The sequence below is a fragment of the Heterodontus francisci genome, chromosome 9, assembly GCF_036365525.1.
Source record: "Heterodontus francisci isolate sHetFra1 chromosome 9, sHetFra1.hap1, whole genome shotgun sequence".
In the NCBI taxonomy this organism is placed as follows: Eukaryota; Metazoa; Chordata; class Chondrichthyes; order Heterodontiformes; family Heterodontidae; genus Heterodontus; species Heterodontus francisci.
Window position 1 is genome coordinate 112,305,198 of NC_090379.1, and position 17,376 is coordinate 112,322,573.

The 17,376-nt window shown below is 46.4% G+C and overlaps 1 protein-coding gene across 1 annotated transcript in view; it reads right to left on the reverse strand.

Moving 5' to 3' along the window:
* Positions 1-731: 731 nt before the first annotated feature.
* chp1 (calcineurin-like EF-hand protein 1) overlaps positions 732-17,376 on the reverse strand; it is a 46,299-nt gene continuing 29,654 nt past the window's right edge. Inside the window, exons 4-7 of the mRNA XM_068039694.1 lie at positions 13,748-13,875; positions 7,705-7,766; positions 5,308-5,430; positions 732-2,899 (exon numbers count right to left, since the gene is read on the reverse strand). Coding sequence (XP_067895795.1) covers positions 2,846-2,899; positions 5,308-5,430; positions 7,705-7,766; positions 13,748-13,875 — 367 coding nt within the window. The 3' untranslated portion in view covers positions 732-2,845. The remainder of the gene's footprint in view (positions 2,900-5,307; positions 5,431-7,704; positions 7,767-13,747; positions 13,876-17,376) is intronic.

Sequence of the window (17,376 nt, forward strand, 5' to 3'; positions counted from 1 at the left end):
CCACACCCTTCATCTTCATAACATGATCTACCTCTGCCTTTCCAAATGCAAGTATTCCAATGTTCATTTCCCATAAACTCCAACTTCTCCAAACCTCTATGCTGTTCCCCAAAACGTCATTAGTCTGTCACTCCTATACTCACTGACCCTCCACGTACTTGAATACATTAAATTTGTATATAAGCCATTCCATGGCTTTGCCACACCCTATCTTTGTGATCTCATTTAGCGCTGGCCTGTTCTAATTCTGTGTTCCCCCGATTGTGGCCTATTCACCCCACACCAAAGGGGATCAGACTCTTCAGTTACCTTGATCCTGTTGTCTGCCTAGACCTCTTGTCTATCACCTCTAAAAATGGTCTCAAAAATTCTCGTCAGCTAAGCTTTACTTTACATTTCCTAATCTCTCCTTCCATGGCTCGGCCTTCATTTAAATGCCTTGGGTCATTTTCTCCATTAAAGCTTCTTTGTCGGTCAAGGCTGCTTAAGTATTTTTTTTGAAAGTTTTAAAAAATTATCAGTAAGTGACTTCAGTGAGAACAGAACAGTGGCCGACTCAGAATCCTCAAAGTCAGCTGCAGAACCCCAGCACAGCTATCGGTCAGCTAACTGAGCACAGGTCTGTATTATTCAGTCGCACACTAAATGGGCTCCTCAGAGAGAAGAAATCCAATGTTACTCAAGAGACTAATTATCATTCATCCCAAAATAAAGGAAGAGAGGCACTCAAATGAAGGATCAAGATGATTAAATGTTTTATTTATGAAATGTACAGATACTCTTCCCAGGGACGGTGAAGGCACAATTCAGGAAAGGACAATATGCAGTATCAGAGGGCCAGTCACAGCCATTCAATAGTTTGCATTACATTCAGCTGAATCAGATCAGCCCTGATGGCAATTCCCACTCAGTCTTTGTAAGGGAGAACATGGACAATTATCAGCTTTCCCCATGTCTCCTGGGGGTGGAAGATGATGCAACTTGGACAGTCTCTGTCCTCAGCCCTTTGCTGAAAGACACTTCACTCTCCTATATCACTCCCTCTGGTGGGCTACACAAGAACAGACACCCAAAGGGACCCAATAAAGGCACATAACCAAAAGCCTTAGACTTGAGTGGGATTCTAGCTTCCGACAATCATCATGACAGTCTATGAAGCAAACATCCAGGCTCAAAAAATAAACCAGAATGACAAACAGAAGTAGGGCTTCCCTCATTCTGAGAAGCACAAGCCCTTTGACAGCACCACAGTCTTCAGCACTCCAGAGATCAGTCAGTCGAAGGTGTGGGACAGACGGACCCCCGTTGTTCTGCAGCAAGGCCCAGGAATGTGCATAGTGTTCCCTTGCACAAACGGGCTTTTGAATTAGCGGAGCACTCAACAAGACAGCAAAATAACCTGTTCTTCATCTTTCTGTGAAGCTCAATGTGACTGGTTTAAGCTCTAGAATACTGGGACTGTTCCAGCCCTTCCTTCCACTCACTGTTCCTGTGCTAGCACTTAAATCACATCAAAAGAAATACTGCTGGAATGTTGCTGCCTGACACTGAACTTCACCAATCAAGGTTACCACAACTAGGTAGATACAACAGCAAAAGCTAAATATAAACAGTGCAGGGTGACATCTAAATACTTAACAACTGATGATGATATTACAAATACAATGAACATGTTCTATATGCCTGTTCATATGGAAGAAAAGGGCACTGAAGACATTTTCCAGTCATATCACACACAGTGAGACTGAAGTTTATAATGTCTGGGGCTCCCTCGCTGCCTGCACTCAATACTGTAAGTGGCGCTAGGTGGAATTCCCAATGGCATCACAGCCTCATCAGAAACCTGTGTTGTCACATTAAGGAACAGATTTCAGAGAACTGAAGAGGGTCACTGTCACCTTCAGTTTTCACTGGTACAGCAGGCTAAAAAGAGGGAGGCTGACACAAAGGATCCTCTCTTCGTAGGCAGCGAAAGTAGAAACACCAGTAATATAGTAGCTTCCTGTCAGTGGGTGACAGGCAGGAAGTAAAGGCAGGGGATTCACCAGCAACTGGTGATATTAACGTCACAGCCCCCAATCCCAAGGGGCCTGCAGGTGTGAGCCCCCCTTTCTGAGGCGCCTGAAGGTGCGAGGCCGATACAAGTCACAAGTAAAGCACAAGAAAGGCTGGTCCCATGGAGAAAATAGTGTCCTAACTTCAAACACAAGGGCAACCTTTGTTCCCCTTGCAGAGGTTTGTAGAGATTGGGCCTAAAACATAACAAGCAAAACAGGCAAGGTAGAATAACTGGCACTAAAGGACCTGTAATAGTAAATATCCTGAAAACCACAATTCATACAACACTGGATTAATAAATACCCCAAAAATCAATAACCCCGATCAGAAAAACCTGCAGATCCAATTTAAAAAGCACCTGATTGTCATCCCCTCAGTTATGCAGTTTGATTGGGGAGCAGTCCATTTCAAGGAGCAGCAGAACAGTGCAGTTCATGACAGTCATGGACCCCCTCAGGCAGGACTGGTTTCCTCTATTAACATCTCCTGAATGTGCAGCACTGCCCCACCAGCAAGGCTGATTTGTCTTTTCTGTCCAGCGGGCGGCTGCTCACTGGTACCTGGGATAATCAGGTAATATGCACAATAATACTGGTGGGACTCTAACCATGTGGAGTAACAACTTCCGCGGCTGCTGAGGAGCGGGGGACCAATGGAATGACTGGCATTCTCCTGTGCAATTGATAAACTTTTCTACATAGTCAGCTAATATGTTGATGTAGTCAGAGGCAGACAGAGTCACTGTGTGGAGATCTCGCCTGCTGATTCACTCTAAAGAGAGTGGATTTCAGTGAAGGAAACGGATGCTCATCTTCTGCTCAACATCAACCTTCTCTAACACCTGAAGGGCAAAGAGATAGAAGTAAATGAACTGGGCAGTTACAGAGCAGAGAGAGAGAGAAACAAACTGGGCAGATACAGAGCATGGAGAGAACACCAAAATCGGCAGGTACAGAGCAGAGAGAGAGAGAGAGAGAGAAAAAGAAACAAATTGGGCAGGTACAGAGCACGGAGAGAAAGGGAGAGAAAAAGAAACAAACTGGACAGGTACAGAGCACAGAGAGAGAGAGAGAGAGAGAGAAAATCAAACTGGGCAGTTACAGAGCACAGAGAGAGAGAAAAAGAAACAAATTGGGCAGGTACAGAGCAGAGAGAGAGAGAGAGAAAAAAAGAAACAAACTGGGCAGGTACAGAGCACAGAGAGAGAGAGAGAGAGAAAAAGAAACAAACTGGGCAGGTACAGAGCACAGAGAGAGAGAGAGAAAGAAACAAACTGGGCAGGTACAGAGCATGGGAACAAACTGGGCAGGTACAGAGCACAGAGAGAGAGAGAGAAAGGGAGAGAAAAACAAACAAACTGGGCAGGTACAGAGCACGGAGAGAAAGGGAGAGAAAAAGATACAAACTGGGCAGGTACAGAGCATGGGAACAAACTGGGCAGGTACAGAGCATGGAGAGAGAAAGGGAGAGAAAAAGAAACAAACTGGGCAAGTACAGAGCACACAGAGAGGGAGAGACAGAGAGAAACAAACTGATCAGACAGCGTGAAGAGGGGAAAACAACTTGAGCAGAAGAGTAAACAGTCATGCAGGAAACAGAGCAACATGCACCAGTTGAAACTGATGGGAAGCGGCCAATCACTAACACTGGGTATAGTAGTGGAGGATACAGGTCAGTTACTGAAACAGAACTAGTAGATACAGCTGAGTCACTGTAAAACACTGGGGAAAAATACTGGTGGATACAGGTCTGTCACCATATAACACTGGGGTACAGTACTGGTGAGTACAGGTCTGACACTGTATAACACTGGAATACAATGCTGGTGGGGACATCCCCGTCATTGTGTAACACTGGGGTGCAGTACTGGTGGTATAAAAACAAGAAATGCTGGAAATACTCAGACCTGTCCCCACCTGGTTCCGAAAAAGGGTCACTGATCCGAAACGTTAACACTGCTTCTCTCTCCACAGATGCTGTCAGACCTGCTGAGTATTGCCAACATTTCTTGTTTTTATTTCAGATTTCCAGCATCCGCAGTATTTTGTTTTTATTACAATACTGGTAGGGACAGGTCATGTCACTGGATAACACTGGGGTACAGTACTGGTGGGGACAGGTCTGTCACTGGATAACACTGGGGTACAGTACTGGTGGGGACAGGTCTGTCACTGGATAACACTGGGGTACAGTACTGGTGGGGACAGGTCTGTCACTGGATAACACTGGGGTACAGTACTGGTGGGGACAGGTCTGACACTGGATAACACTGGGGTACAGTACTGGTGGGGACAGGTCTGACACTGGATAACACTGGGGTACAGTACTGGTGAGTACAGGTCTGACACTGTATAATACTGGAATACAATGCTGGTGGGAACATCCCCGTCATTGTGTTACACTGGATTACAGAACTGGTGGGGGCAGGTCTGTCACTGGATAACACTGGGGTACAGTACTGGTGGGAACATCCCCGTCATTGTGTTACACTGGGGTACAGTACTGGTGGGACAGGTCTGTCACTGGATAACACTGGGGTACAGTACTGATGGGACAGGTCTGTCACTATATAACACTGGGTTACAGAACTGGTGGGGGCAGGTCTGTCACTGGATAACATTGGGGTACAGTACTGGTGGGACAGGTCTGTCACTGGATAACACTGGGGTACAGTACTGGTGGGACAGGTCTGTCACTGGATAACACTGGGGTACAGTACTGGTGGGACAGGTCTGTCACTGGATAACACTGGGGTACAGTACTGGTGGGACAGGTCTGTCACTGGATAACACTGGGGTACAGTACTGGTGGGACAGGTCTGTCACTGGATAACACTGGGGTACAGTACTGGTGGGACAGGTCTGTCACTGGATAACACTGGGGTACAGTACTGGTGGGACAGGTCTGTCACTGGATAACACTGGGGTACAGTACTGGTGGGACAGGTCTGTCACTGGATAACACTGGGGTACAGTACTGGTGGGGACAGGTCTGTCACTGGATAACACTGGGGTACAGTACTGGTGAGTACAGGTCTGACACTGGATAACACTGGGGTACAGTACTGGTGCGTACAGGTCTGACACTGGATAACACTGGGGTACAGTACTGGTGGGGGCAGGCCTGTCACTGGATAACACTGGGGTACAGTACTGGTGGGGACAGGTCTGCCACTTTTCAAAGCACTAGACAGAATCAGATAGTATACCAGTCTGGAGTATGCTGCTGTCCATCAAACTGCCCTCATACCTTCTGAAACTCGGTGAAGGAGATAGAACAGTCCCCATTCTGGTCTGCCTCTTGAATGGTCCGGTCTGCGATACTCCCCAACTGCTCATCGGAAATGTTGACTCCCACCATCATGCGAAGGACCTGTGTGGCAGAAAAGAATGAACTGTCACACAGGATCCTGCAACAAACTCAGACTCCACTTGAAGTCCCAGCACCTTCACATATCAAAGGCAACTCTCCCAGTGCTCCTAGGCCCCTCCCTCACTTGCCTACAGTGCTTTAAAAAAAATTCTTTCTTGGGATGTGGGCATCACTGGCAACACCAGCATTTATTGCCTATCCCCTAATTGCCCGCGAGAATCTGGTGGTGAGCTGCCTTCTTGAACCACTGCAGTCCATGTGGGTGTAGATACACACACAATGCTGGAGGAAGGGAGTTCCAGGATTTTGACCCAGCGACAGTGAAGGAACAGCGATATCGTTCCAAGTCAGGATGGTGTGCGACTTGGAGGGGAACTTGCAGGTGGTGTTCCCATGCATCTGCTGCCCTTGTCCTTCTAGTTGGTAGAGGTCACGGGTTTGGAAGGTGCTGTCGAAGGAGCCTTGGTGAGTTGCTGCAGTGCATCTTGTAGATGGTACACACTGCTGCCACTGTGCGTCGGTGGTGGAGGGAGTGAATGTTTGTCGATGGGGTGCCAATCAAGCGGGCTGCTTTGTCCTGGATGGTGTCAAGCTTCTTGAGTGTTATTGGAGTTGCACCCATCCAGGCAAGTGGAGAGTATTCCATCACACTCCTGACCTGTGCCTTGTAGATGGTGGACAGGCTTTGGGGAGTTAGGTGGTGAGTTACTCGCCGCAGAATTCCCAGCCTCTGATCTGCTTTTGTAGCCCCCCTCTCTCTCGCAGCCGCCCCCCCCCCCCACCGCCCCCTCTGTCCCTCTCCCCTGCGCTCCCACCCGTCCCTTCCCCTCTGTCTCTCTGTGACAGCTGAAGAGCGCGGGAACTCTCCTTAGAGCAGCTTTGCGATCGGTCAGTTTTTAAGAATATTCACAGGTGACAGCTTTTGAGCAGGAATAGCAGCTCTGAGCTCAGCACAAGTTCGGGGTGTTCGGCAGGTTTTAAAAAAAAAATCTGACTCCGCCGGAAAATCCTGAACTTATCCCGAGCTTGGAAACCTCTGTTCCCGCTCCTGTCAGCTGTGAATGTTTTAAAGTCTGACTTGTCAGCGTGAAGAGGTCAATGGGAAATTTCTCATTCCTGAAATGACCAGTCATGGACCCCAAAATCTTTTACCACGGACACAGGTGTCTGTGTATGGACGCGTTGCCTACACGTAATCAAATCTCTCTGGAATTTCCTTTGTACCAAGGAGAACAACCCCAGCTTTTCCAACCTAACCTTGTAACTAAAATCCTCCATCCCTGGAACCATTCTGGTAAATCTCCTCTGCACCCTCTCAAAGACCCTCACATCCTTCCTAAATGTGGTGACCAGAACTGGACGCAATACTCCAGCTAGAGTCTAACCAGAACTTTGTAAAGGTTCAGCATAACTTCCCTGCTTTTGGACTCAATACCTTTATTTTTGAATCCCAAGATTCCACATGCTTTACTAACCACTTTCTCAATATGTCCGGCCACCTTCAAAGATTGAAGCACACGCACCCCACGTCCCTCTGTTCCTGCACACTCTTTAGAACTGTGTCATTAAGTACATACTGCCTCTCCCTATTCCTTCTTCAAAAATGCATCACCTCACACTTGTCAGTATTAAATTCCATCTGCTACCTGTCTGTCCATTCCTATCTATGTCCTGTTGCAGGCAGTTCATATCATCCTCACTATTTGCTGCAAGTTCAAATATGGTGTCATCAGCAAATTGTGAAATTTTACTCTATATTCCAAGATCCAAGTCATTTATATATCAAAAAAAGCAGTGGTCCCAGCACTGACCCTTGGGGAACATCACTGTCCATCATCCTCCAGTCTGAAAAACAACCGTTACCATGGCTCGCTGTTCTCTGTCCTTAAGCCAATTGTTTTTATCCAATTGGACATTGACTCTCCTTCCTATTTCATAAGCCTCAGTTTTGGTAACCAGCCTATTATGTGGTACTATGTCAAATCCATACAGACAACATCCCTTCATCAACCTTCTGTGTTACTTCATCAAAAAAAATCAATTAGTCTGCCTTTTACAAATCCGTGCTGACCCTCCCTAAAGAACTCAAACCTCTCCAAACACCTGTTTTTTCCTAATTATTGTTTCTAAAGCCTTACCCACCACTGATGTCAAACTGTTGGAGAAAATCCCATCTGAAAATGCTACATCAAAATCAACGATGGATCTATCAATTTCTTGCCACTCACTGAGTTAGTGCAGTTTAACACAGCCCCAGTAGAAGGCACTCGTTACCTGCAGCAGCTCTTCCCGTGAGATCCTGTCATCCTTGTCAAGATCATATAACCTGAAAGCAACTGAAATGGAAGAGAAAGGATTATCACTGCACTGCACAATGTCTGAGCTATGGATAAACAAACAGTTTAGTTTCTCAAGGAAAATAGGATTGCATGCAGCAAAGCACAGCATTGTAAGTGGCACTGGCAGGGAATAGTCCCATGACCCTCATTCCTCCTCCTCCTCTATTCATCCAATCTCCCTCTCACTCCCATCATCAGCAATATGGGATCCCTTCTGTCCGTTAAAACACCCTCGCTCCTCCTTCCCTTCACATCATATAAACTTCACCATTGCCACATTCTCTTCAGACAGATCTTTGTTATATTGTCAGCCTCACGACAGGATCCTCCTTACTCTGACATCAGCAGGCCAGAAGCTAACTGTAGCAACCGGCCAGGAACAGACAGCACAACTTATACAAGAGTCACACTGCCCAGAGAGAGAGAACACACCTTATACAAGGGTCACACTGCCCAGAGAGAGAGAACACACCTTATACAAGGGTTACACTGCCCAGAGAGAGAGAACACACCTTATACAAGGGTCACACTGCCCAGGGAGAGAACACACCTTATACAATGTCATACTGCCCAGAGAGAAAGAACACACCTTAAACAAGGGTCACACTGCCCAGAGAGAAAGAACACACCTTATACAAGGGTCACACTGCCCAGTGAGAGAGAACACACCTTAAACAAGGGTCACACTGCCCAGAGAGAGAGAACACACCTTATACAAGGGTCACACTGCCCAGTGAGAGAACATACCTTACACAAGGGTCACACTGCCCAGAGAGAGAGAACACACCTTAAACAAGGGTCACACTGCCCAGGGAGAGACAGCACACTTTACGCAAGGGTCACACTGCCCAGAGAGAGAGAACACACCTTAAACAAGGGTCACACTGCCCAGGGAGAGAACACACCTTATACAAGGGTCACACTGCCCAGAGAGAGAGAACACACCTTATACAAGGGTCACACTTCCCAGAGAGAGACAGCACACTTTACGCAAGGGTCACACTTCCCAGAGAGAGACAGAACTCATCTTATACAAGGGTCACACTTCCCAGAGAGAGAGAGAGAACTCATCTTATACAAGGGTCACACTTCCCAGAGAGAGAGAACACTCATCTTATACAAGGGTCACACTGCCCAGAGAGAGAGAGAACTCATCTTATACAAGGGTCACACTTCCCAGAGAGAGAGAGACCTCATCTTATACAAGGGTCACACTGCCCAGAGAGAGAGAACTCATCTTATACAAGGGTCACACTGCCCAGAGAGAGAGAACTCATCTTATACAAGGGTCACACTTCCCAGAGAGAGAGAACTCATCTTATACAAGGGTCACACTGCCCAGAGAGAGAGAACTCATCTTATACAAGGTCAGACTGCCCAGAGAGAGACAGCGCACCTTAAACAAGGGTCACACTGCCCAGAGAGTGACAGCGCACATTATACAATGGTCACACTGCCCAGAGAGAGAGAGAGAACTCATCTTATACAAGGTCACACTGCCCAGAGAGAGACAGCGCACCTTACACAAGGGTCACAATGCACAGGGAGAACACATCGGTATTTTTGCGACTGGAGGGCTGTTTCCACTAGCACGCCGCAGGGCTCAGTACTGGATCCCCTGCTTTTTGTGGTATTTATTTATGATTTGGATGGAAATGTAGGGGATATGATCAGGAAGTTTGCAGCTGATACAAAGATTGGCCTTGTGGCAGATAGCGAGGAGGATAGCTGTAGGATGCAGCAAGATATTGATGGTCTGGTCAGATGGGCAGAAAAGTGGCAAATGGAATTCAACCCAGAGAAGTGTGAGGTGATGCATTTGGAGGTCAAACAAGGCAAAGGAATACACGATTAAAGGGAAAATACTGAGATGTGTAGAGGAAGTGAGGGACCTTGGTGTGAATATCCACAGATCCCTGAAGATAGGACAGGTCGATAAGGTGGTTAAGGAGGCATATGGAATCCTTTCCTTTATGAGCCGAGGTATAGAATATAAGAGCAGGGATGTTATGCTGGAACTGTATAACTCATTGTTTAGGCCACAACTTGAGTACTGTGTGCAGTTCTGGTCACCTCATTACAGAAAGGATGTAATTGCACTAGAGAGGGTACAGAGGAGATTTACGAGGATGTTGCTGGGACTGGAAAAATGCAGCTATGAGGAAAGACTGGATAGGCTACTGGTGTTCTCCTTGGAACATAGAAGGCTGAGGGGAGATCTGATTGAAATGTACAAAATTGTGAGGGACCTGGATAGAGTGGAGGTGAAGGGTCTATTTACATTAGCAGAGAGGTCAGTGACTAGGGGACATAGATTTAAAGTGATTGGTAGAAGGATTATAGGGGAGATGAGGAAAAATGTTTTCATCCAGAGTGTGGTGATGGTCTGGAACTCACTGCCTGAAAGGGTAGTCGAGGCAGAAACCTTCAACTCATTCAAAAGGAGTGTGGACATGCACATCAAGTGCCGTAACCTGCAGGGCTACGGGCTAAATGCTGGAAGCTGGGATTAGACTGGATGGCTCGTTTTTCTACCGCCGCAGACACGATGGGCCAAGTGGCCTCTTTCTGTGCAGTAAACTTTCTATGATTCTACACCTTATACAAGGGTCACACTGCCCAGGGAGAGAACACACCTTATACAAGGGTCACACTGCCCAGAGAGAGAGAACACACCTTATACAAGGGTCACACTGCCCAGGGAGAGAGAACACACCTTAAACAAGGGTCACACTGCCCAGGGAGAGAACACACCTTATACAAGGGTCACACTGCCCAGGGAGAGAGAACACACCTTAAACAAGGGTCACACTGCCCAGGGAGAGAGAACACACCTTAAACAAGGGTCACACTGCCCAGGGAGAGAGAACACACCTTAAACAAGGGTCACACTGCCCAGGGAGAGAGAACACACCTTAAACAAGGGTCACACTGCCCAGAGAGAGAGAACACACCTTATACAAGGGTCACACTGCCCAGTGAGAGAACATACCTTACACAAGGGTCACACTGCCCAGGGAGAGAACACACCTTATACAAGGGTCACACTGCCCAGAGAGAGAGAACACACCTTATACAAGGGTCACACTGCCCAGGGAGAGACAGCACACTTTACACAAGGGTCACACTGCCCAGAGAGAGAGAACACACCTTAAACAAGGGTCACACTGCCCAGAGAGAGAGTACACACCTTAAACAAGGGTCACACTTCCCAGAGAGAGAGAACACAACTTACACAAGGGTCACACTTCTCAGAGAGAGACAGAACTCATCTTATACAAGGGTCACACTTCCCAGAGAGAGAGAACTCATCTTATACAAGGGTCACACTTCCCAGAGAGAGACAGAACTCATCTTATACAAGGGTCACACTTCCCAGAGAGAGACAGAACTCATCTTATACAAGGGTCACACTTCCCAGAGAGAGACAGAACTCATCTTATACAAGGGTCACACTTCCCAGAGAGAGAGAACTCATCTTATACAAGGGTCACACTTCCCAGAGAGAGACAGAACTCATCTTATACAAGGGTCACACTTCCCAGAGAGAGAGAACTCATCTTATACAAGGGTCACACTTCCCAGAGAGAGACAGAACTCATCTTATACAAGGGTCACACTTCCCAGAGAGAGAGAACTCATCTTATACAAGGGTCACACTTCCCAGAGAGAGAGAACTCATCTTATACAAGGGTCACACTTCCCAGAGAGAGAGAACTCATCTTATACAAGGGTCACACTGCCCAGAGAGACAGAACTCATCTTATACAAGGGTCACACTTCCCAGAGAGAGAGAACTCATCTTATACAAGGGTCACACTGCCCAGAGAGAGAGAACTCATCTTATACAAGGGTCACACTTCCCAGAGAGAGAGAGAACTCATCTTATACAAGGGTCACACTGCCCAGAGAGAGAGAACTCATCTTATACAAGGGTCACACTGCCCAGAGAGAGAGAACTCATCTTATACAAGGGTCACACTGCCCAGAGAGAGAGAACTCATCTTATACAAGGTCAGACTGCCCAGAGAGAGACAGCGCACCTTAAACAAGGGTCACACTGCCCAGAGAGTGACAGCGCACATTATACAATGGTCACACTGCCCAGAGAGAGAGAGAGAACTCATCTTATACAAGGTCAGACTGCCCAGAGAGAGACAGCGCACCTTACACAAGGGTCACAATGCACAGGGAGAACACATCGGTATTTTTGCGACTGGAGGGCTGTTTCCACTAGCACGCCGCAGGGCTCAGTACTGGATCCCCTGCTTTTTGTGGTATTTATTTATGATTTGGATGGAAATGTAGGGGACATGATCAGGAAGTTTGCAGCTGATACAAAGATTGGCCTTGTGGCAGATAGCGAGGAGGATAGCTGTAGGATGCAGCAAGATATTGATGGTCTGGTCAGATGGGCAGAAAAGTGGCAAATGGAATTCAACCCAGAGAAGTGTGAGGTGATGCATTTGGAGGTCAAACAAGGCAAAGGAATACACGATTAAAGGGAAAATACTGAGATGTGTAGAGGAAGTGAGGGACCTTGGTGTGAATATCCACAGATCCCTGAAGATAGGACAGGTCGATAAGGTGGTTTCAGGAGGCATATGGAATCCTTTCCTTTATGAGCCGAGGTATAGAATATAAGAGCAGGGATGTTATGCTGGAACTGTATAACTCATTGTTTAGGCCACAACTTGAGTACTGTGTGCAGTTCTGGTCACCTCATTACAGAAAGGATGTAATTGCACTAGAGAGGGTACAGAGGAGATTTACGAGGATGTTGCTGGGACTGGAAAAATGCAGCTATGAGGAAAGACTGGATAGGCTACTGGTGTTCTCCTTGGAACATAGAAGGCTGAGGGGAGATCTGATTGAAATGTACAAAATTGTGAGGGACCTGGATAGAGTGGAGGTGAAGGGTCTATTTACATTAGCAGAGAGGTCAGTGACTAGGGGACATAGATTTAAAGTGATTGGTAGAAGGATTATAGGGGAGATGAGGAAAAATGTTTTCATCCAGAGTGTGGTGATGGTCTGGAACTCACTGCCTGAAAGGGTAGTCGAGGCAGAAACCTTCAACTCATTCAAAAGGAGTGTGGACATGCACATCAAGTGCCGTAACCTGCAGGGCTACGGGCTAAATGCTGGAAGCTGGGATTAGACTGGATGGCTCGTTTTTCTACCGCCGCAGACACGATGGGCCAAGTGGCCTCTTTCTGTGCAGTAAACTTTCTATGATTCTACACCTTATACAAGGGTCACACTGCCCACAGAGAGGGAACACGTCTCAGGAACATGCTGCCATGTGTGATTCTGTGCTCATCCAGCCCTACACACATTATAGTGTGATCCTGGAATCACCCCACATACAACATGGCACCACTGCTCTCCCCCACCCCACCATCCTGCACTCACACAGGTGGGGGATATAATCCTGTCAGTGAAGGGTGTGGATGGGGGTGCAATACTGTCATGACTGATCCAAGATTCAACATTCCGAGCACCAGCTTCAAATGAGACAGTTACTGGCTGTTCTGTGATTTGTTTCATTGGAAAACACTGCAATAGTTTGCGCTGTGCCAAAATAAGGAGAAACTGACATTTTGCTGCTGGTGTAAAGTTGTAACCTCCACTGACTACAGCAGACTATATCATGTGGTTATCCCAGCCCAGTCCAAGGTGGTACTCACCTGTATACACACACACACGCACACCAACAGCTCAGAATGGATGACAATCGGTACCCTGGCTAGACAGGCTGAGGCGAACTAACTGCCCCCACCGCCACTGCCTTGCCCCACGCTCACTCAGCATAAGGGACCATGGCCGAGCCCTTACTATGCACAGCTCAGATTTACACTGCACAATGCACTTACAGACCGAACAATCTGACAGTATTCCTGACCTAACCTGCAGATGCAGTAACCACCATTCCCACAATCAACCAAAATAAGCAGGTAGCTCAGCTGGTTACTTACAGAGCAGCTTGTTGTTCCTGCTGTTGAGTGGTTCAGGAACACGAGGGTCTTTGCTTTTGTCGCTCTCCTCGATGGGTCGGAAATGAGCCAGAGTCCGCATAAAGCCCCGGAAATTGACCTGGTCTTCGCTGAGCACATTTAAAAAGAAAAATTCAAGGATGAGCAGCAGAAAGCCCAGCCGCAGTAATTGTACAGAACGATCATATGGGTTTCCACAGAGCTGGGTGCACAGCCTCACCAAAAAAACCAGGGATACAAAACAGCAACATAACCCCGACAAGAATCGAGAGACATGAGTTAGAGCAGAGCCCACCATACACGAGGGATGCGTGCGAACCCCTCACATGGCTTACAAATGAATCCCACATGGAGACACATGAATGCCTTGCACAGGAGTGTTTGGGCCCTTTACAGCTGTGTGGGAGGTGGTGTAAGTGCAAATGCTGCATTGTCTGTCCTCACATGGGAAGGTGCTGGACAAATGAGAGTGGGCATTGGCAAAGTGGGCTGGAGTCCTATGGAGGAAACGGTCTCTTTGGAAATCAGAGACGGCAGGGTAGCGGTGGGGGGGGGGGGTGTGGGGAGACAATGTGTTTGGTGTTGGGACCAGATTGGAGGCAGAAATGGCAGATGATCTGTTGAATGTGGTAGATGGTGGGGTGAAAGGTGAGGACAAAGTTGAAGTGGGGATGAAGGCAGAAGCACCAGAAATAGGGGTTTAAAAGCTGTTTATATACATATTTGGTCCAACGGGTCTGTAGCAGCATTTATGCTCTAAATGAGTCTCCTCCCATTCTACTTCATCTCACCTAATAAGCATATCCTTCTATTCCTTTCTCCCTCATGTACTTATCTAGCTGCCCTTTAAATGTATCTACACTACTTGCCTCAACTATTACTTATGGTAGCCAGTTTCACATTGTAACTATTCTGACTAAAGGATTCCCTACTGGATTTATTGAAGACTCTCGTATATTTATGACTCCTAGGTCTGATCTTTCCCACAAGTGGACACTGTCTACGTCTACCATATTGGACCCTGTCATCATCTTAGAGACCTCTTATCTGATCTCAAAGCTCTAAACAAGGGGCTACCTGATTTCCCCCTCACCCCCCACCCCTCTTATGTTTTAATTGCCCTGGTCTCTCCAATCTGAATGGAAAGAAAAATGTTTTCCTATCAGCAGGAAAGATTAAAATCATACCCAAGTAACTACAAATCAGTATCCGTACAGCAAACTTTGTCCAAGTTCATGGGAATCATAGTGGTTGGTGTATGTCAGACAGAACAGTCTGCTGTATGTTCAACAGAGTAATTATGTGTACACTGGTGGAATATTGATGGACAGGTTGAAAAGAAAACCTGACTCGGATGTTTTTACAAAAGCAAAATACTGCAGAAGCTGGAATCAGAACTTTCTGATGAAAGGTCACAGACCTGAAACATTAACCCTGTTTCTCTCTCCACAGATGCTGCCAGAGCTGTGTATTTCCAGCACTTTGTTTTTATTTCAGGTGTTTTTGTGACAGGAAGGTTGTTTCCAGTGGGGCTCTGTGGAGCTCAGTACTGGATCACTTGCTGTTTGTGGTATATATCAATGATTTAGACTTACATGGAGGGGACACGATTAAGAAGTTTGCAGATGATACAAAAATGGGCCATGTGGTTGACAGTGAGGAAGAAAGCTGAAGACTGCAGGGAGATATCAATGGACTGGTCAGGTGGGCAGAAAAGTGGCAAATGGAATTCAATACGGAGAAGTGGGAGGACAAACAAGGCAGCTAGTGTATTGTGTACAGTTCTGGTCACTGCACTAAAGGATGTGATCACACTATAGAGGGTACAGAAGAGTCTTTATGGATGTTGCCAGGATTTTAGCAGTCAGCAAAGACTGGCTAGGCTGGGGTCATTTTCTTTGGAAAAGAGAAGGCTGAGGGGTGATTTAATTGAGCAGTGTAAAAATGAGGGGCTTAGACAGAGTGGATAGGAAGGACCTATTTCAATTAGCAGACAGGTCAATAACGAGGGGCACAGATTTAAAGTTGTGGGTAGAAGGATTAAAGGGAAGCTGAGGAGTAATTTTTTCACCCAGAGGGTGGTGGGATTTGGAACTAATGACCTGAAAGGGTGTTAGAGAAAGAAACCCTCACTGAATTGAGAAGATATTTGGAAATGCACTTGAGGTGCTGTAACCTACAGGGCTACAGACCAAGAGCTGGAAAGTGGGATGAGTCTAGATAGGTCTTTTTCAGCCAGCATGGACATGATGGGCTGAGTTAGCCTCCTTCTGCGCTGTAAACTTTTCAATGTTCAATTAGTACAACCCAATGCCATATGAAATAGTGGACTTAATGAGGATAAACTATAGCACACCAGAATCTAACTTCAATATGGCTTTCATCCTCTAGTACTAGAGAAGCAGTACCAAATCAGATTTTTTATACATAAGCTAAAAACAAAGGAGTTGTCTCTCAAATTTCTGTATCAATTTAAAAACTTAAATGTCAGTGACAAAACTTCACAAACCATTCTCCTGCAATGCACCTCCCTCCCACACCGTGTTATCACCTAGAACTCCAGGTTTTGGAAAAAGTTGATCACATCTGGATGTCCCTCCTGAATTCCCTCTGCCTCTCCACATGTTTCCTCACCTTAAAGAAACCTTCTCAAAACCCATCTTTCCAACCAAGTCTTTGGTCACTTCTCAACTCCTGGGCCAATGTTCATTCATTTACTTATTAATATCCTCCTCCTGTGTAAAGCGTCATGGGATCTTTTTGATATTAAAGGCACAATATAAACACAAATTGTTGTTAAACCAGAGACACTCAAGCATGCACGATGGAAAATCTGTGACCTCCCAGTTAGTGCACAGCTACAATTTCTTCAGGTCTCTCTGTACTCATAGCAACAAGGCTAAATTAGTGTGACATCTTGCCCTGTTAGCTATCTGAGGTACATTCTGTATGTTCAGAGAACCATAGAACAGTACAAGAGGCCATTCAGCAGATCGAGTTCACTCCAACCCTTTCAAAAAGCAGTCCAAATTAGTCCCACTACCCTTGCTCTTCACCCATATCTCTGCAATCTTTTTCCCCTTCAAGTATTTATTTAATTCTCTTCTGAAGGAAACTATTGAATCTGTTTCCACCATCCTGCCGGACAGTTCATTCCAAAATCAACCATTCATCGAGTAAAAAAGACTTTACTCGTCATCTTCTGGTTCTTTTGCCAATTACCTTAAATCTGTGTGCCCTGGTTATTGACCCTTCAGCCACTGGCAACAGTTACTTTTTATTTACTTTATCTAAACTCTTCATGATTTTAAACACCAAACACGGGGAGGCGTGGCAGAGTGGTAATATCACTGGACTAGTAATCCAGAGCCCAGGTTAATGCTCTGGGGACATGGGTTCAAATCCCACCATGGCAGATAGTGAAATGTGAATTCAATTAATAAATGTGGAATTAACAAGCTCGCCTAATGGTGACCATGAAACCATTGTCGATAGTTGTAAAAATCCATCTGGTTTCACTTAGGGAAGGCAATCTGCTGTCCTTACTTGGTCTGGCCTACATGTGGCTCCAGACCCACAGCTGTCAAGGGCAATCAGGGATGGGCAACAAA